The 21079-nt window shown below is 41.4% G+C and overlaps 3 protein-coding genes across 3 annotated transcripts; all 3 read right to left on the bottom strand.

Moving 5' to 3' along the window:
• Positions 1-435: 435 nt before the first annotated feature.
• LOC127321314 (histone H3.2) lies at positions 436-1103 on the bottom strand. The gene has a single exon (XM_051350336.2). It carries the CDS (start codon positions 1016-1018, stop codon positions 608-610), a length of 411 nt encoding a protein of 136 aa, XP_051206296.1. The 5' UTR covers positions 1019-1103; the 3' UTR covers positions 436-607.
• A 1321-nt stretch (positions 1104-2424) lies between these two features.
• On the bottom strand, positions 2425-5840 carry LOC127321315 (BI1-like protein). Its single transcript, XM_051350337.1, has 4 exons — positions 5451-5840; positions 3231-3344; positions 2991-3148; positions 2425-2879 (listed from the first exon to the last, which is right to left on the bottom strand). The coding sequence occupies exons 1-4, from the start codon at positions 5758-5760 to the stop codon at positions 2673-2675; spliced, it is 789 nt and encodes a 262-aa protein (XP_051206297.1). The 5' UTR covers positions 5761-5840; the 3' UTR covers positions 2425-2672.
• A 1620-nt stretch (positions 5841-7460) lies between these two features.
• On the bottom strand, positions 7461-19042 carry LOC127321313 (probable manganese-transporting ATPase PDR2). The gene is made up of 22 exons (XM_051350335.2): positions 18871-19042; positions 18498-18781; positions 18306-18398; positions 18026-18228; positions 17172-17244; positions 16925-17097; positions 16673-16838; positions 15624-15728; positions 15436-15546; positions 15273-15359; positions 14935-15117; positions 14809-14859; positions 14613-14738; positions 14437-14516; positions 13370-13478; positions 12901-13029; positions 12146-12211; positions 11966-12037; positions 10976-11124; positions 10190-10301; positions 9982-10098; positions 7461-8852 (listed from the first exon to the last, which is right to left on the bottom strand). The coding sequence occupies exons 2-22, from the start codon at positions 18744-18746 to the stop codon at positions 7785-7787; spliced, it is 3522 nt and encodes a 1173-aa protein (XP_051206295.1). The 5' UTR covers positions 18747-18781; positions 18871-19042; the 3' UTR covers positions 7461-7784.
• Between the last annotated feature and the right edge of the window lie 2037 nt (positions 19043-21079).

The raw sequence follows: 21079 nt of genomic DNA, 5'->3' as shown, positions 1-21079 counted from the left end.
TTGGACAGGGTGGTCCTTTTTGCCAAAAATTCCTGCAGATCATGCGAACGTCCTGTTCCAGATTCAGAGGATGCTGAAAAATGCAGAGCCAAGATATAAATAGGCTGAAATCCCAGCAATTTGGAGAACGGTTTCAGCAGAGAAATTTACCAAATTGGAGAAACCAAACCATATGCCGAGATCACAAAACGGTCATTGATGTTTAAGAACATTATGAGGAACCCAGGCAGGTTCAGGAACCCGGACTGGAGCATACAAAAGACATTTCCAGATTCAGTGGCACCAGCTGCTAGTACCTTAAGGCTTAAACATGACAACAGGACATCAGTGAAGCTGAAACCAAAGCAATTTCGAAAACGTTCTCCATGATAACTCGATCCAGTGGGGTAAACAAACAAAACAATCTGGTGAAATAACAAAAGGAAGGCACAGATGTTGGAAGAACAGATTTTCTCATTGATATGATGGTAACAAGATGGTTACACCAGCAGAAACTAGGAAATCATACTACTACCACGCACGACAGGCCAACAAGAAAAAACCACTACCACATCCCTACACCTCCGGATCCGACGCTAGGGAAAAGGAGCGCCTCAAGCCGCGCTATCTATGCCCTCTCGCCCCTGATGCGGCGCGCGAGCTGGATATCCTTGGGCATGATGGTGACGCGCTTGGCGTGGATGGCGCAGAGGTTGGTGTCCTCAAACAGCCCCACGAGGTACGCCTCGGCGGCCTCCTGCAGCGCGGAGACGGCGGAGCTCTGGAACCGCAGGTCGGTCTTGAAGTCCTGCGCGATCTCCCGCACGAGGCGCTGGAAGGGCAGCTTGCGGATGAGCAGCTCCGTGCTCTTCTGGTACTTGCGGATCTCGCGCAGCGCGACGGTGCCGGGCCTGAAGCGGTGCGGCTTCTTCACGCCGCCCGTCGCCGGGGCCGACTTGCGCGCCGCCTTGGTCGCCAGCTGCTTCCGCGGGGCCTTGCCACCCGTCGACTTCCTCGCCGTCTGCTTCGTGCGGGCCATCGGGAGGCTGGTTGGAGGGGCTAGGTGTCGCCGGCGAGAGGGGGCAGGAGAGAGGTGAGCGCGGGATTTGGGATGAGGAAGAAGGATGGGGACGGGAGTCGTTTTAAAGAGCGGAGGCGGGTGGGCGCGAGTCTGGGGATTTTTGGCGCTTTTGGTTTGGGGAGGAGGAGAGGTGAGTTTGGTGCGTTGGATTCGGGAGCAGTTGACGGCTACGATTTAGTGCAGGTGAGGCGCGCGCGTCGTGGGGAGCGATCCGCGGCGTGGGCGTTCGTGCGTTCTGATTGGTTGGTTGCGGCTGCTTGTAGCCAGGTTGCCGTGGGCTGCGAGGACCTCACCTGGGTTCTGAGTGGGTGATCATACATGGGCCAGGATGCACATACGGCCTCTCTTGGTCGCACAATTCCACCTCTTACATGGCTCAATCTAAACAAAGAGAGACTTGTAAGGGCATGTACATTGCCAAGCGCTTACAAAGGCGCTTACAAAGTCAAATCCCAGCCATGCTGAAGCGTCGGTAGCTAAGCTAAGTTTTTCGTACGTTATTCTCAGGCGCCGACCTCCATTCTTTGCGTCGATGCTGGAAAAAAGGCCGGGATTCGCTTGGTAACAGCAGTAACTGCTGGGATTTATTCCCTAGCGCCTCAAATTAAGCGCTGCGTTGTACATGCCCTAATTGCATCTCCAAAAAAAAAAAAAAAAGCACTCGTTGTAGTATAAGATAACTTGCAGTATGTGTTCACAAAACTTGTGTTCATTCTACTGATTTGAGGCAACAAGATCCCATTCATCTTGAACTACCACTCACTGTAGTCTTGGAAGCAACTAGCAGGACTGCTTTTCTTCGTAAACATAATACTAACAATATGACCACAAACATCTTTCACAGCTACAAAGTACAAAACTCCCCCTGGAGCGTCCAAAGAACTCCGTGTGAGGACTGAGGACAAGGTGTATACCAAATTCACCAGACTATACATTGGAGATTCAAATCTGCCATACAAATAAATCGATGTCGACAAACGATTCTGCAAGATAAGCAGAAGGGAACAGAAAAGACACACAAGCTACAGAGTAAACGAATGGAGATTGGCATCTGTGCTGTCCTTGGGTAACAAATAGGTTAAATATGCTTTGTAGGGCAGTCTTTTTTTGTTTCGTTTTTGTGAGTGCGTTCAAGGGCAGCTTGTTCAGCTTGTGATACGGTAGCCTGGCCACTACAGCACGTCAGCACTAGACCCCCCACACAAGTCATTCAACCAGCACAGCTGCAACACGCCATGTGCCACGTTCATTCATCTAAAGAAAACACGTGCCACATTGATGATCTCGCACGCATTATTGCATAAACTTCCAACATTATGCTAATTCTCACCAAGTACAATAAGAAGGGGACAAGTAACTAATACTAGTATAAACGACAAGACATAGCAATTATTGGCACCATGGCACAGTCGTTAATATGTTGGCAGACACCGAAACTCACGCTGGAACACCTATACATCTGTTGCACTTCAGCACCAGCCTCACAATGGATGATGGCAAAAACGCATTAGGAAGTCTTACGAGTTACATATAGATTGCAGTTCAAAAGACTCGATAAAGGATGGGGCCTGCCCTAGATGGCACAAGCTCTTGGTGCTTCAGTGGGGACCAGTTAGTTATCATTTTGCTTGAGCATCTGTAGGATGGTGAGGAACAGGTTGAGGATGTCGAGGTAAAGCTCAACAGACGCCCAGATGTACTCGTCATAAGAGTGGCGCTTGATCAAGTTCTCGGTGTCGTAGATGATGAAGCCTGAGAAGACTAGAGCTCCAAACCCGCCGATCAGGACATTCGATGCAGGTCCAAATGGGAAGAAAACCTGCAACACAGCATTTTGCGGTACAAGGGTTACCAACTAGTAGAGTGCTCAACATGATTCTTTTCCGCGAGTCGGTTAAATGCTCTTTCCAAAGTTCATCATGCACGTTACCTGGATAAAGCTTGTTATGACAAGGATAGTAAGAGCAGAAAACAAGAATGGTCCAAGATAACCAAATTCCTTGCCCTTCTTTGAGGCCCAGAATGTATATGCAGTCAGGGAGACAACCACAGCTGAAGTCAGTACCAATGCCTGGAGCACAATTGTTCCTGCAATATGCAAATGAACCAATAAGAAAACTAGTCTATAATGCAACAAAACAATTAAGACAATTATAAGAGAAGAACAAACCTTCAGTGTTTGCACACGCCACTCCAATGCTGAAGCTCAAGCATAGGGTGAACAAACCGAGGAAAACCAAGTTGTGCGGGTGCCTGTGCTGGTAGTGATACAATGGGATCATCACTGCAACATTTATCACAAAATTAACTGTCAGGTAAATAATATCGTTTTGGCTTTCTGATAGGAAATAACAGCAATGAACTGCCTTCCGATCGATTCTCTCAGAACTCAAAAGAGGGTTCACAGAAGGGGTTGGGAGTGCTTCTGTATAATTAATTGACGTGGCTGTTAGAAACACTAACGTAGACATGATCACATTAACACGATAGAATTTTATTCCCTTGCACTCTATGGTATGAGATTTGTGACTTCTGCTGAATTGTTTCTACATATCCTACTGAACTAATCATGAAGAAATTATCATATACTCCCTCCATCTCAGAGGATAGGGCGTAAAAGTTTTGGCTCGATTATTAAGAATGGTTTCAGCGACGCAAATCTTTCCTTATTTGCCCCTAATAAATACTGAGATTTGTTCCACGATTTTCTCTCCTTTTGGCTACGTATGGCATGCGCAGATCTTCCCTCACGGCATAACCAATCGCATGCGAACAATAACTGCCCACTCTCCCAATTTTCCGCTTCTCTCTCCCGCATGCACCATGCACAACGACTACCAGCCATTCAATAATTACTCCTTTCCTTTTTTTTTTGGGTTAGTGTAAACGGCGAGCTAGATAAACCAACACCCACGCCTTAATCTATGGTGAAATTTTGGAAAAAATATTACGCCTTAAGCATTGGGACGGAGGGAGTATGTGTCTATTTGACCAGTAAAAAAACAGAAACATATAATTCAGCTAGCATAAATAACTTACTATTCGATAATGGAAACTTTACCAGAAATCGGTTTGCTCAGAACAGAAAATTTCTAAACAAAAGAATGTTCACAACTTATGTATCTAAGGAGATCCCGGACCAAAGTTGGTTAGTGAGAGACCACAACACCTTGAACTTGAAGTGCTATTACTGAAAGTGGCTTAGTAACTTACAAATATAATATTTGTGGGCAATATAGAATTAGGGAGAAATACACAATGGGCAAATGAGTTCTAAATGAATAACAGCTTGTTTGGACCTTGGTAAGGGTTTTGTTACTACTAGCTTGAACTTTCAAATGCTGAAAGAAACTAGGCGGCTGAACAATAAGTGATATCACATAGCAACCGGCAACCACTATAACACCACAAAAAATGGAGCAATATCAGGTAAGTTAGAGCCGATTTTATTGCAGTCCATTAAATACTAGCTCTACTTGCATCGTATCCACGCTAACTATCAAAACAAACTTGTAAACTAAAACTATTCTTAGTTTCTAGTTGCTCTCACTTCCAACAGGGCCAACATTATCAGAACCATAGTCAAGTAACAAGGTCCCCTCCTCACTTTCATTTGAGTCAAAAGTGTCAAACACTCTCTCCTTTGTCAGCCAATTAGCTTGTTAGCGAAGCTAATATGTATTTGTTATCAAGGAAGTTTAAAAATTGAACAAAAATGATTTTGACCACTATGAAGGCCCTTATCACACCGAAGGCACGCTTAACTCCTATCAAGTCCTACTAGACCTTGGCATTTGATGTGAATTCATACAGCAGCTGCCTTGAGTATTGGCCACCATCAAGGTCATAAGACAACCTCTCCACTTAGAACAGCAGTCCAGCCATGTCGTGCCGGCTACACTCCAGACTCAACTACACATTACTCTGCTGTCTGAAGAAACTCTGATATCTTCAAGTCACATGCTGTGCAAGTAAACCATGGCTGCATATAATCTCGCCACACACAAATACAATCAAACTAAATACACATATCATATTATTATTAAGGGCATGTAAACAAATTCAGCAATTTTACTTATTGGATGAATATTACCATGGATTCATTGCTTACTGATTGCGATCGGCTCCATATCCCAACTCGCATTTCAATAGGAGAAGTCACATATTGTGTAACCAAAATCCACAGAATCCAGCTATTCCATCATGAAGTAGCTAGATCTGGGCATCCTACTTGACAACATAATATCAGATTCAACCGACGGGTCAAGCGAACCCTTAATTAGGGTAGGGTCAACGAATTCCTCGATATTTTCAGATTCACCACAGAAGGGGATACACATGGATGAGGTCAAGCATAGCATCAGATGGGGGAGAAGACTAGAGCACTTACGGATGAAGGGGACGACGGCAAGCAGGAGCGCGAGGACCGGGTTGGAGGAGAGCGTGGCGTTGAGGGTGGGGTGGAAGACGGTGACGGCGGAGACGAGGGTGGTGAGGAGCAGCTGCGCGCAGAGGATGCCGTAGACCTTGCGGATGAAGCCCCAGCGGAGCGCGTTCTCGCCGCGCGAGATCCCCGGGTAGAGCGTCTCCCCGTTGCCCGCCTCCAGGTCCACGAACGACGCCTCCACCTTCTCCTTCATCTCCGGCGCCCGGCGGTACCCCGACGGCGCTAGCGGCTGCATCTCCGACGCCGACGCCATCTCGTGCTCGACGGTGGGGGATTGGGGAATTTCGGTTGGGACGCACGCGGTTTGGTCGATGTGGGACGAATTGGGGGACTTTGGGATATATAGATTTTTCTTGTTTTTTATTCGGAGAGAAAATGGGGTTATGTGTATACGTACTCGGATGGTGCCAAACATTTTTTCTGGCCTCTGACGTGTGGGCCCAATTTTGCATATCTGTGGAACATGAAAAATTGTGTCCATACCATTTATCATGGTGTTTTTTGAACTTAACTGAACCTAGATGGGTTGGTAGGGTACAAAATTCATGTTGGTTTACAAATAATATGGTGTTGGTGTGTGTATGCACGCGCGTCTATGTTGTGCTTGGTCTTTTTGAAAGGAAAATGGTGATGTGGACAATAATGGCTCTACATCATTGTAATGTTAAATTAATGGATGTGAGGAGCAAACCACCACTCCTACTCCTACCTCAAGAGTTAATCATGGCTTCCCAATACTTAGTATTCCCCTTCTCTATCGAGACCATAGCCTTGTCACAAGATCCACATTTATGGCTCTACGAAAGAATGATGTCATGCAATTCCACATTTATGTCGTTAGTAATTTATGACACGATTCGGAGAACTCTCCCGTGGCCAAATGCTAGAACATGCGCTTGCAACCGGCAGCCCGAGTTCAAGGACTCGCCCCAAATTATTGACTATGGTAGGGTGGCATCTCCCCTTTTGTTCTACCTTTTTTTACGTGACTATGCATGTGCCCTTCTCGATGTGAATTTTCCTTTCAGAAAGATAACATATGATAACATGTGGTAACTCTCCCCTTTTATAATAGCACCCCTATAAATATAATGCATAGTATCATAAGGTTGTACTCATAGTTTCATCATATTTAATGTTTTGTAAAATCTCAATGCAAATTTATGTACTCCCTCTCGCACAGTTTATTAGGCGTGCGATCGTAAATTTAATCAAGTTAGCATTAGTTATATATTGCACAAATTGTATCATTAGAAAGTTTAGATGTTCTATTTTTAAATAATATAATTTTTACATTATGTGATATTTTCTAGTTTTACGTGCTATAACACCGTATCAGATTGTTGTGCCACATCAGATTTTTACCAACATGATATGCATAATACTACCTATTATAGCATAATACTACCTATTATACTTTTATTGTGGCTAGTCTAAGTTTGCTATGCTTTTCTTGTGAAGGCCGTCAGGTGGGCGTAGCATTTAGGGAGGGGGGTAGATGCAGACTCGTGGCTGAATTGGTCGACCGTGGACTTTCGGGTCAAATCCCAAGCTCTAAGCTATGAAGTTGACGCGAAAATGGGTGCGGTTGTACGAGCCACCGTTAGGCCGCTTGCCACCGATCCTGTCGATCGCAACTTAGCAGACATCAGCGAAGTTATGCCAACAATTGGTTTTCAAACAACAAAAACACGACAGTAATTCGCCCAAATCAACTCATTCGCCCAAATCAACTCAGCAAACGCAATTCCAGCACCCATGAGACATGAAATACACATGATAGCAAACTAACATAAAAGTATACCTGCCACGCGGTGAAATTGCATCGCATCTGACAAAATTGGTTGATGGCCAAGTAGTTGCAGATGCCAAACTTGTGGCATGGCAGGATTCTTGCATACAGTAGCAGGTAAGAATAACTCAGACATAGAATGTGTTGAAAGACATATCAAATAACTCAAACAGCAGATAACTCATAAATCATTGGTGTGTTCAATGGTATAACAGCAGATAACTCATAAACCATTGGTGTGTTCAATGGTATGTTCATCCATATTCATGTCATCATTAGCAGAAGGTATGGAACCTGAAAAATCTGACCCTCCATACCAGGCATGTATGTTGAGTGACTACCCTCCTAAAAATAGGGCTTAAAGAGTCTGACAAAATTCTCCTAAACTACATATTAGAGTGCAACCATGATCAGTTCACTAGTGACAAGATCGTTGCCAAATGAGAAATGGCAGTGGAGATGTGAAGGGGAAAAAATACAAGATCCTATGCCTGCTTTTTGTCTTGGTTTGCAACTGCCTGTTTCTGCCGCCTCTCCCACGCTGGCATCTTGCCTGGGAATGCCCATCGCAAAAACCGCTCCCATCCATAACAACCACAGAACATAAGCATAGCCCAGAGCATCAGTTTGCCCCTCATTCCTTCAGGCAAGGGTTCAAGCTTCATATAGTCATTCAGATCCCTGAACATATCCGATGTGATCACTGTGAAGAAAGCAACAGCTGCATAGAGGGCATACTTGAAAGGCTTGTTCTCAGATATGCTCTGGTTAAATGGGTGGCCCATATAGTTCACAGCAAATGTAGCCACTTGGATCATCATGTTCACCATGTATGAAACTGTGTTGACAAGGTTTGGATGGAACTCCGAATCAGGCTCAATGCATTCCTCTGGCATATACTTGGCTGCTTCGTTGACAGCTGACATCAAAAAGAACAAGTGCATGGCAAACTGACCAAGAATGGAAAGGAAGACGTATGCACAGAAGATGTTAGGATGAGGGCGCTCTGCAGACAGTGCTTGAAGTGGACGAGCGTGGGAAATGAAGAGGAAGAAAGCCGCAGTGAAGACACCACTAATAGTAGCTTGAACATCACCCAGTTTGACACCATCCAAGTACATTACACTCAGAACGTATGCTGTTGCAAGGCAGTTGAGTCCAAGAATCTTGAACATCTGGAGTGTAGTGACAAGGGTGCTTCTCCCCTGGCGGATAATATCAAGCGTGGGGGCAACAGAGGCATGCTTTGCTGTGAAAGGTGAGGCCATGGAAGCATCACCAAGCTGTACAACCGGTGCTCGGCCATCACCTTCTTCTTTCATTTCATCTAACATCTTCTGCAACTTTTCTCGCTGTTTCTCAGCAGCAGTCAAGGGGCGGCTGCTGGATGCTTTAGCGGAACTGCTGGCTGGTGGAACCAATTGTGATGACGACTCGTTAGCAGGTTTCGGTTTTTTCAACTTCCCTGATTTGCTATCATGTTTGGATGACTGAGATTTCGAGTCAGCTTTCTGCGCCGGTTCTGCATTTAACAGAGCTATGCCAACATGTGCCTGAAAATTTAGAATTTTCAATCATATATTGTCAGCAGGTGTATCCTATCTTTCATTGGCAACTCTAAAGAATCAGTAGAAGAAAAATAATAGCTAACAGAAAAGTAGATATGACTGCCCTAAGTCCAGAAATTTATCAGAGAAATCTTGAGTGGATTAAAACCGAGCTTGCAGAACTATATATTACAGAATAATTGCAGAGGGAATCAAATGTCAGGCTAGTATAGGTCAACCTGCTAAAAAACAATCAAATGGAGTGCTTGTGGCTCAAATGTGTCCTATATGTTCAATATGCTAAGCTTCTCATACCCCGCCAATTCAAATAAGCGCAAAACTGTTCAATTCAATTTTACAAGCAGATAGGAAATAATAGTACCATGGCACCTTTTCATGTCAAGTATTAGTCCCACAGATAAGCATTAAGTGCATTACAACTTGCAGTCAGAACCACACAAAAATTTAAATTCAGTGCTCTTTTCATAAGGTTTCTCACTAAATGGACATTTCCTAACAATGTTTCTTCACTTTTTTGGTCCTCAAGTCCCAAATGGAAGCAAATTACAACTAACACTTACTCCAACCACTAATGGGCTGGGGTAGTACAGTTAAACTTCGCTAACCAAGACATAACCAAAACAAAAATGTTTCAGTGTTTTAGTCTTTTAGATTCAGTGATTCCATTTTATGTGATTCATTCATTCGGCTTCCAAGATGTAGAAGCCAAAACATGTTTTCAGCAAATAATCTAATCTAATGAGTGCATGACTAATTGTGTTTGTGTGGAATGAGCATGTATACATAAAAGACAGTTGTAACAGATATGAGACCAGCATCACCAGACAAGTTCAAGATACAGTCAATCATTAGTTGTTTTTCATACTCAGCTTCCTTCCTATGAATAATAGGGAAGGGAATATATGTTCAAAAGACAATGTCGTAATAACTAATAAGCATATCAGATTGAAATCACAGCTATGTTCAAAATCAAGTCAATCATTGGCATGAGTTAGTCATAGCTGCGATTTATTCATGCACTCATGCCAATGATTTAATAATGAGCACAATCATGCACATTACATAATAATGAAGAATATGAACATATTAAACAGGATTTAAGCCAGGTACTGACCTGTTTCAGTGCACCAACATCATTGGTTCCATCTCCACACATCAGTGTCACCCTCCCAACGGTCTTAAATGTTGTTAGTACAAGTTCTTTTTGTTCTGGAGCAACACGTGCAAAAACCTGAAACAATGGCATGCATAGTTAGTTATAGGAGTCATCAAGCATGCAAACAAGGGCATTCATGTTTGAGAAGATCTGTATTCTCACTTACCTTGACATGAGGAATGACTTGGAGGACAGCTTCAGTTCTTTGTAACATTTCAAAACAGTCACCACTAATGCAAAGATCATGCGATTCTGATAACTCTTTAACCTCCTCAGCTCTACAAAATAATAATGCAAGGCATAAGAAATGTCACCAAACAAGATACTCCCTCCTTGCCACAATGTCGTTCATATAAGTTTTTCTGAAGTCAAACGCTATAAAGTTTGACCAAGTTTATTGAGAAAATTATCTATATCTACAATACCAAATGTATACCATATGAAGATATACATCATGATCAATCCAACGGTATTGATTTGGTATTGTACATGTGACATGTTTTTCTACATACTTGGTCAAACTTTACATCATTTGACTTCTAAAAAAACTTATATGCACCACATAGTTCTGACAATAGAGAAGAGGGAGTCATGAAGACTTTGTTGCATAGCATCCAGTCATATGTTTATTGGGACATATCGTTTGATTTTGTTACATATTTCTCAAATTTGGCATCATTTGGGTTGGATATGCACATGCTAAACAGGAAATCAAAAGATCCTTCTTGTTTTTTTTTATTTTCTAATAAAGAATATGATCTGCATTGTAACACCAACGCATGAAACATAGGTCTTAGCAGAAAACTAGCAATCTGTATCTTTCTGTGGAAAGACGTGATAACTCTGAATAGCAAGAATCTCTACCTGAGTACTAATTCACAAATTGTAGAAAACTGGTTACGAGCACTAAGCACTCCATCACAGTGTAAGCCATTGCATAAAAAATAATTACCTGTATGGAGCTCTGTCAGTTTCATCAGGGGATACCCACTCAAATCCACTAGTCTTCAACCGTGTTAAAATTAGAACCGGTTTGGAACAAATATTCACTTGGCTAGCAACATGGCAAGCAGTCAACGATTGGTCCCCAGTGATCATAACCTAACACATCAGGAAAGTGGTGAGCACTTTAATCAAACAAAACATAATAAAACCATTGCAGTTCTTCACAGGTTATTGCTACTAATAAATCAGCAAGTACGTAACCTTTGGGCAAAATAATGACCAGTACAGAGGCACTTGTGTGATTGTGTGTACTGGTTATATTACTACTGATGTATAAACCTGGCACTGGATCTGCACCGTCCAATGGGCTTTGGACCTAGCTTACCTTGGATCATGTTGGATTGGACTATCTTGGATCTGCACATCTGTTGAACTAAGATCCAATAAACATTGGATATTGCTGGGCTCAGGGAATAGGATCCATCCAATATGCATTGGACGTTACGCCGTACGCGCTCGGGGCAGTACATACGCGCTGCTGCATGTACGCGCCGCCGAGCTCGTTGATGCCAAGTCACCCTCGAGAGATTCACGTTTTTTTTTGTGAGAATCACGTATTGATGTGCTGGTCATCACGTACGAAACTAGCTATCCCTGACTGATAGCTAACTCTCCACGTGAAGTAGGCCCCACATGAAGCGTGGCTCCTAGTTAGCCTGGCCACCTGCTCGACTGGTGGTTAGTCCATTTGGATGTGGATATTTCTGGACTTTTTACGTGTGGATTTGGATCTTAGTCATTGTTATTTGGACAGGATGTGGACTGGATCAGGTATGTTTGGGCAATAGTTGGGTAGTTCAGTTTTGGATTTGGACATTGGTCCACTTCCAGGTTAGTGATGTATAAAAACTTCACTCAGGAAATGTTGCAGGAAGAATGATGATTTTTAGCTGAAACTACATCACAAACTTGTAACTTCAAGAATGGGAGGATATACCAAGTCATGGGAAGATTGATCCAATTCAAGCAAGACAGCAGCAGAGTCACTCCTTATAGGACAGTTAAAGACCTGAATGCAACAAAAAAAACATAGAAGAAATCCATTTGAAAATATTCAAACAAGAGGGAAAATATGTAAAGAGAAAACATTGGTAGCTTAAATTTCAGGGTTAATTACCGCAAAACCAGCAAAAATCAAGTCGCTTTCCACCTGATCCCTTTCCAGACCCCTAGCTTCACTAACCTGTTATTCAAACATCAAGAGGTCAAACAACTGAGACCAGATAAACTTCTAATACATATTCAAAAAGTATATTAACTCGAAATAAAATGCAACTGCTTGTAAATGCCCGAAACAAATACTACTAATTTAGGTCATTTGCTAGCACTATAGTTTGAATCTATGATCATCCAAACAAGCGATCAACACTACCCCACAATACTGGACACTCCATATGTTGCCCTTCTACAAAACAGTACAAGTAGCTCAATTTTGCAAACATGTCTGGTACATCAATAGACATATAGCTAGCACAAAACGATATTTCGGAATGGATACTGACTTTCCTGCTGATGTATTTCACATTTGGGTGCAGCCAGAGTTCTTTGCACCATACTTAACCTAGCTTATCATCACCGATTCATACAGTTTCAGTGTCTTGCTACTAATTGCTGGGGATTTTTACAACAAGCTGTGTGCATGGCGGGATACCATTAAATTATAAAATCAGAATCCCATGAAGTTAAGCTCAAAAAGAAAAACACTTGTAGTGGTTAGAACTCATATGGTCCCCTTTACATAAAAAATTGAAAGAGTTGCTCCTTGGTCCTTATAATAATTTTGTTATGTACTGGCTTGGGAAAATTGTGGAAGTACACTTACAAAAGAATAAAATCAGGAAAAAGTAATGGTTTTACACCAAAAGAACTTACAGGCATCTCTGGCAGCAGTTTGTATGCAAGAGATAAGACCCGAGAGCCCTGGCGCGTGTACTTTTTGTATGTTTCCACATATGCAGCAGGTAAATCAACTAACCTCTCTTGGATGGTCTCTGGAGCGCCCTGGAAACCACAAGATGTGAAAGAAAAAAAACCACTATTACTAACAATTCAATGGAGAAAGGACAAATAAAAAAATAGAAGGGATCTTGAAACACAGAAACAGCTTACACCGATGGCCAAATTAATGAAAAGACTAAAAATCGCAGTCATGGTTATTCTCTCAACTAGGAGAGGAGATATAACCATTGAAACTTTTGTCTGTGACTGCATATCAATCCTTAACACTGCTCGACACTACTCGATAAATGATATTCTAATGAAGGATGCTTGTTCAACATATTAATAACTTGTCTTAAAACCGTAAGAACTGAATATATTATTTAGTCTGTTAGAACCTTACCTTTATGAAAGCATAAAATTTCTCCTGAATACGCACAATAACAGACATTCTCTTCAAGTGAGAAGCAAAGTGATATCTGTGTACAATCTGTACAGGTTGGCCACCAGGTCTGCAATGGGCAGAGTAGAGCGTCAAGATATTGAGTGAACACACCTTAACTGATGCTAGAATACTAACTTAACTGGAAGTAACTCATTAAGTGAATAAAACTTGACAATCTTCTGCTAATGGCAAAATATATAGCCCTATCACTAATTAAAGAGATCCAACCCACACTACAAATATTTTTTGAAGTCCTCAAGAAAAAACTGATAAAGAGTAGTCAGTTAGGCTTTGATATCGAAGAAAAATATATTTTTCCAGATGAGATTCGCTTCATCAAAAGGAAGGTTAATGGATCAAGGAATGGGCAGTTACAATCTTTATTTGTCCAAGTAAAATATGGACGAAGTTCAGAAAAGGAAAGGGAAACTGTTGGCAGAATGTTACATTACACTAAGTCAATAATCAAAGGTAATATGGTTAAGAGCTCAAGATGGGCTTAACAAGCAAGGTGATTACTACCTCAAAATGGAAGTATTAGTCAATCAAAGATCCAACTGATTCCAATGACTATTGTAAATACAGTCATGGATAATAATATCCCCCCCTAAAGTAGCAATATTCTCTATTCTAAAATAACTGTCATCAGCTAACCATGCACACAGGGTAGGGAAGCACAAGTTAATGGGAAATGACGACGCATGCACCTAATAATATCCAGAATAAGAACAGCTTATTTAAAAGCATTTCAACACGGGTGAGAGAAACCGTAATCACTACGCTTTATTCCTCCATGGGCAGACAACTGGAAACAGGTACTCCTAATGCCGGAGACAGTTATAGTGAAATGGAGTAAGACTCAGCCTACTTCAACTCCAAACAGGAAAATTCCAGTAATTTCAATTTGTTCGATGGGATAAAGAACAGTCTATAACCATGGCATAAATTTTACGATTTGTAAGGCTTACTAATGAAGCGCATAGTTGTTCAGGTAAGTATATACGCAGCAACAGATGATAGCTTACCTCCTAGACATGGCCTTCTCGTCAGAGGTGTAGATCCAGTCTATGCCCTTTATTGCAGCTTTTTCAAGGGGGTCACCAACCTTTAAAAATGGAATATAGAATTACAAAAAGGCATGTGACTTTCCTTGATTATGGTTCATGTAGACTGTTATTAGTGCTCATCGCACACCACGTACCAGTTTGTTATCCACAAATACTAATGCATGGCAACTGGACAGCACTTCTTGAATGCGGAGAGGAAGCTTGTTTGCATCAGATATTAATTCTTCATCGCCTTCCAGACTAACAACCCCTTGGAACTCCTGAAGTATGGGATTCCTTTGTTAACAAACCTCCAATTAAATGATCTTTTTTTACAAGAAAATAGTTTACCATATCATCCGATGTCAATGTCCCAGTCTTATCAAAGCAGCATATGTCAACCTGGTACAAGAGAGTTTGTAAGAAGTTATTGTACAGAAAGAAGAAACAGGAGCATAATATGGTTCTTTTACTAACCTTCCCAGCAAATGGTATTCTGAATGGTTCTGTGCAGAAAATGCCGCGCCGTACCAACGCAATTAAAGATGTATTAACCGCTATAGACAACTCCATCGGCAGTTCAGGAGGGATCACAGAAGTAAGAATCAACGAACAACTCAAGAAAAGTTTATATCTGCTCCTTGTAGGATCCTCCAGTCCCTATATATGAATCAACGAGCAATTCAATGATACAAGGAAGTTCACAATAAACGAACAATTCAATGGATGTATGTAACTTCAGTACTTCAGTTAAGAAATGATAGTGCACAAGAAAGATTAATGAATTCTCCCAATCTTGGTGTTATGTAAATTACCTTCATAAGCACATAACCTGATGCAATTATCGCAAAGAAAAGCAAGAATAGTATAAACAGGCCACTTTCCTTGCTATTCGCAGTAACCTGTCATGCAATTAAAATAGCTTTAAATTTGCATACTCAGAAGTCACAGTAATTTTTACTCAGGAAATGAAGTTACCCTCTCAGTTGAGAATAAGATAGTTCTCATCAATTTTCCCTGGCTTGTCTCAAATCCAGTCCTCATTACAAAAGCTACACAACCACCATCAGGTGCTCGAAGATTTACAGACTGAATAGAAGAAAAGGGGTCAACAATACTATAAAGCTTTTAAAAAAATAGATTGTTAGCATAAATGATATATCTACCTTATCTGGTGTGTGTTGCAGTATCTTGGTGCCACCAAATAGGATATGATTCTTATCTCGCTTTATCGATAACATTTCATCAGGGCCACGACCAGCAACTGAGACCTATAGGAGTAGATGATCATTCAGAACTAGAACAAGATGAACAAAAAAATGCTATGGGAAATCATAGAACATGTCTGGAAGAAGGGAAGACAATATTTAGATGCTACAGTTGGATTAACACAATACTCAACACTTTTCTGGCTAGAATAAATTGGGCTACTAATTCCAGTAAATAAGTGGAAAAGAAGCACAATTGTTCTGCTTCGCTGCATATACCAGCTCAATTTTTCCTTTCCTTTTGAGAATAATACCGTCTCATTCAGTTGAAGGTGGTGTTTTTGCCCCAGCCATTCTGGTAATCATGGTACAGGCATATTGTCTTCTCAAATGGTGAGCTGGAAACCAAACTAAAATATTACCTAGATGATTCATACATTTGTACCTTGCTCACATGCATAACTGCAGGTATTTATTAAGTAATTCTTTCAATTCTTCAGTAACTCTTTCAATTTCCATATTTTTTGCACTACACGCAAACCATAATTTATATACAATACTACCCCTATTCCAATGAATAAGGCTTCTATTATTTTTGAAAAGTTAAACCATGTAAAGTTTGACCAAGTTTTTACAAAAAAAGCATTAACATGCAAAATACAAAATCAATATTACAGATACATCATGAAATATATTTTCATATGATATCTATAGAGTATCATATTTGTTGATAGATTTTTCTAAAAAGTCTGATCAAACTTTACTTGAATTTTTTTTTAAAAGGCTTATTTATTGGAATGGAGGGAGTATATCCATGTCTAGCATACAATACAATTACAAACATATAGGATATTTCAAAGTAGTGTGCAACTGTGCATGCATCTTTTGTAAGAAAAAAAATCATGAAGTTTCAGTATGGCACAGAAAAGTAATGCTACGCTCCAAATTAGAAACAGAACTTGCTGGATGGAACTAATAAGAGGGAGGGTAGAGCGATAGAGGAAAACCTTCCACTGCGGAGTAGACTCTCCTGTAAGAATAGCTTCATTTACTATTGCGGATCCAGCCATTAATAGCATATCTGCTGGTACAGATCTATCTTCACCACTAGGCGAGCGGCCTATTGACACAATATCTCCAGGTAATAGTTCTGTCCCTGTGATTTTAACCCATCTGAATAAATAAACAAATAAAGCATGATTAGGATGTGATATATACTTGAAACAGTGTAAAGAATAAGTCAAATGAATGAGGCATACTTTCCACAGCGGTAAGTCAACACAATCTGATTATCAACTTTCACACGCCTAAGCTCAGTCAATGTCTTCAATCTATTCTTCGCCATAGTAGACTCAAATAGGAAGAGCATGAAAAGAGTAAACAGACTGTAGTACCAATACTCATCCAGACACCAAAGGCCAACACAAAAAACCTGTAGTAGTAATAGCTCACTGTTAGAAAAGACATATAAGCAAAATAGAAGGTAAGATGTCAAAAGAGGCTAACCTGGAAAACAAAAAATGGTTCCATGCATTGCTCCTTCATTAATTTCTGAAATGTGGGCTGTGGATACTCAAATCTAGAGGGAAAAAAATTACAAGCATTAGCCACTATAGTTAAACAGTTGATGTATGTTGTAAGCTTCGGTGTTCAAAGCTAGATATTCAATTGAATAACTGTTGCAGAGTTCCTGGTTTCAAACTACAGATATACAGAAACTTCTCTTTGCTCGCATGAAAGTAATTCGTGTACCAAACTCTGTTTTGCGCCCATTCGATATCCACAATTTGTTCCACAACAGCAACATATTATCTATTTAAGTGATATTAAGATATTTGCATGTGTGAGAACTGAATTTCACAGGTTGTGTGAACATATTTATGTATGATGCCAATCCCTTCAACTCCTATTTACAGTTTAGACTCTACTCCGGTAATGGTTTATGCAACATACAAGAGGCTGGTAGGAGTGCATGTCAGTATATGTAATAAGAATGCACGTGGCACATCAACAAGGTTTCTCTACTCTCATGCCATGATATTCTCCTCGGTCATACAATGTATATTTTAAATATGTCGATTTGGGACTTCCCTACGGAATTTGGCACTAAAATGAAACATGACTTAATATCGAATTGCATAATTTCAGGGCACAATTCTGCTACAATGTAGCCCAACCCTAACTTGGCAAAACAAAAGGAAGCCTAGGGTTAACGAAGGCCACAATAGTTTTCACAGGATGATATGTATATCATTAACAATGATGCCATCTGCATCCACAACTATACGATAAGTGATCAACTTAAAGTCATCTACCTCAACTACTGTAAGTCAAAAACAGGGATCAAAACTGCAGCTTACATGTTTCTCCCCCACTTGTCCACAGCAGTGTTTATCTTGGCCTCTGTTCCATACCCGGTGCCCTTGATGTAATGCCCAAATAAGTCCTTTGTCGGATACCGGAGCTTGAAGAAGTTATCCTTCTCTGCGGAATAGAAGAATCTCTGCTTCCGGAAATCAAAGTAGATCTCCTCTGTCTCACCTGAAGCCGACGAAGAGGCAACCTGAAGAGCCACACAAACCACACACAGTGACCAAACATAGCCACATAAACCAGTTCACCGCAAAACCACGAACTTACAGTTTTCTGTATATGCAGAGGCACAATCTCTTTTGACCCCAGGAACTTGGCAGGGATTACTTTGCATGCATTTGCCGCATGGATATCCTTCACCTGCGCCGCAAACAAGTATAAGATATTTAACCCTATATAGACTGCACAGCAAGCAGATGTGGGTAATGTTGACTATGTTGGGGGTGGGAGGTGTCTCGCCTTGGAGTGGCCGACGAAGGCCCGGAAGTCGACGGACCAAGCGGTGAAGAGGAACGCGAGGATGTGGGAGGCGGAGAGCACGCCGAGGATGACGAGGGCGTCGGTGAAGTCGAGCGCCGGGACGGCGAGCAGCAGCCAGAGCGCGTAGAGCGCGAGGAAAGGCCAGAAGTCGAGGCGCGCCGTCCAGTGGCGCCGCCGCAGCAGGTCCACGCCCTCCACGGACTTGCCGTTCACCTCGAACCGCGCCATGCCCGCGCCGCGACCGCTCGGATCGAGGGGGGTAGCTGCGGGGTCGCCGGGGAACGGACGCTCAGATCGGGTCTCTGCGCCAATCGGGGAAGGGGATGCGAGGTGGGAGTTTGAAGGGGTTTACCTGCTCAGTCTCGACGGGATCGGATCGGCGGCGGCGGGCGGCGGCGGGCGCCGTTCGGCGGCGAGGGTTTTTCCGCCGCTGCTGCTCGCGCTGCTGTTCTTGTGCCTGCGTCGCGTCCTCCGCCTCTTTGCGCTAGTGGTTTTACGGTGTTGAATCTCACGGGTCACGGCGATCTGAATTCTCGAGTGACTTTTTCTTTCTTCCACGTTTCCATATGGGAGGAGGCAATCAGGATTATGCAAAGCTAAAGAGAAAGTTTTGATTCGGAGGTTGCGAACATTATTTAACGGATTGTAAGCAAAGTTAGTAGTAGTACTGGTATATCAAAGGCTTGTACTAATTTATTTCCACACTCTTTTTTTTAGAGTTTTTTAAGTCTTCGGCTAATTTTGGATTGAGTGTAATTTTGTATGTTTTCGATATTTATACTCAATCCTAGGTAGAGAATTCTTTTCCTTAGCCCTCCAAATTATCTAGTAGAGCGGACAATAGCTATAATTTACGCCTCTGATACATTAATTGTTACTATCATTCCTAGTAATTAATGAGAAATAATTAATTTCAATATAAAATTATGTTGTTAAGCGAATGTGTATGGTATGATGGGGAAAATCACCTTCTCGGTGACGTGTCTTCTCTAAGAGATGTCATATTTAATTTCTACTTAGTTGGAGGAGAGAATAGGTAAAGAGAATATTGTGTTCTCTTATAAGAGAGTTCTATAGATTGGTGGTACTGCAAGCATCATGTAGTTACAACTATGAAGGTTATGAAGACGGGTTTCTCTACTCGAGATCATGTGGTTTATGGCATGGCCCTCATGTAATCCGACTACATGATATCTTTAATGAAGCTTATTTAGGAAACAGTGAGATTGACATTTTCAGCATTCCTTCTTCTCTTTCTTCGTACAAGTATAAATACATGTATAGTGTCACGAATATAACAAGTCATTAAAGGATGTGTCGAAGATATTCAACATTCGTTGTGTCAGAAGTTATGATAAATCATTGTTTTGTGGTTATGGGCTGCTTAAAAAGTAACCAAATCACAGTATGTGCCACTAAGTCATGCATAGTCAATAAGAATTTGTAGACAAAGTATGCATTACATCAAAGCCTTCATGTCCTAAGCAAGGCAGGGTTGCATAGGTCTTTCATCTCTCTAATGGGATTCACTTGTTCATACCACCTTGTTTTTTTGGTAGAAATCACAAAAAGGTGAGTCAATATCCATTTTATGAGATATTATCTAGTGTTTGATTGAAATTATTTTATTATTAAAGTTGTAATTGTTATAGACGAAGATAAATAATATATGCATTTTTTACGCCTCCCCAACATTTGGATTCCTACGGTAATACCTACTCGATGAATTGATATCACACACAAAAAACCAATCGCCTCCCTCCACTCGAGATCCCCCTCCTCTCTCGACGGGTCTTCCTGCCAATGAGCACACGGATTCTCCTACCCTCTGTCGAACATGCTAAGGGAGGTATTGAGAACCATGGATATTTTTTGTGGTGTGTTAGGTCTAAAGGTCGTATAGGTTGTGTGTGTGATATGGCTCATCTCGGTGATTGTAACACCCCATGTTTATAGGACATGCGAGGGTAGAGTTAGGATTTGTACGTTCATCTTAAAAAGTGGGGGAAAATTTTCGCTTCGATTGAAAACTCAAAGTGATCGAGAACCTGATATGAGTCTTGATGAATTAGGGTTATCATCTCGACATGTCTGGTTTCGAGAGAATCTTTGTTCATATTTAGTAGAAAAGGGAAAACATGGAAAAGATAACATCTAGGGTCATTTGAATTCAAAAACTGGAATTTGAATCTTATATTCAAATTTGAATTCAAGTTATCCTATAACTCAAATAGTAAAGTAAAGAACTTGTACAATAAAGTAAACACACATTTTATTGATAGCCAAGCCCATTACATTGTCTCTACACATAATTTGAATAAAATAAGATTACAAATTTGAATACATAGTAAACATATACTTGTAGGATAACGTAGCATAGAAAACAAAAAATTTCCTACCGCGAACACGAAATCCAAGCCAAGATGCAATCTAGAAGACGGTAGCAACGAGGGGATTGTCGAGTCTCACCCTTGAAGAGATTCCCAAGCCTACAAGATGAGGCTCTTGTTGCTGCGGTAGACGTTCACTTGCCGCTTGCAAAAGCGCGTAGAAGATCTTGA

This window comes from Lolium perenne, chromosome 1 (genome assembly GCF_019359855.2).
Source record: "Lolium perenne isolate Kyuss_39 chromosome 1, Kyuss_2.0, whole genome shotgun sequence".
In the NCBI taxonomy this organism is placed as follows: domain Eukaryota; kingdom Viridiplantae; phylum Streptophyta; class Magnoliopsida; order Poales; family Poaceae; genus Lolium; species Lolium perenne.
The sequence above is the reverse complement of the archived record's forward strand: the minus strand, read 5'-3'. Positions and strand labels throughout refer to the sequence as shown.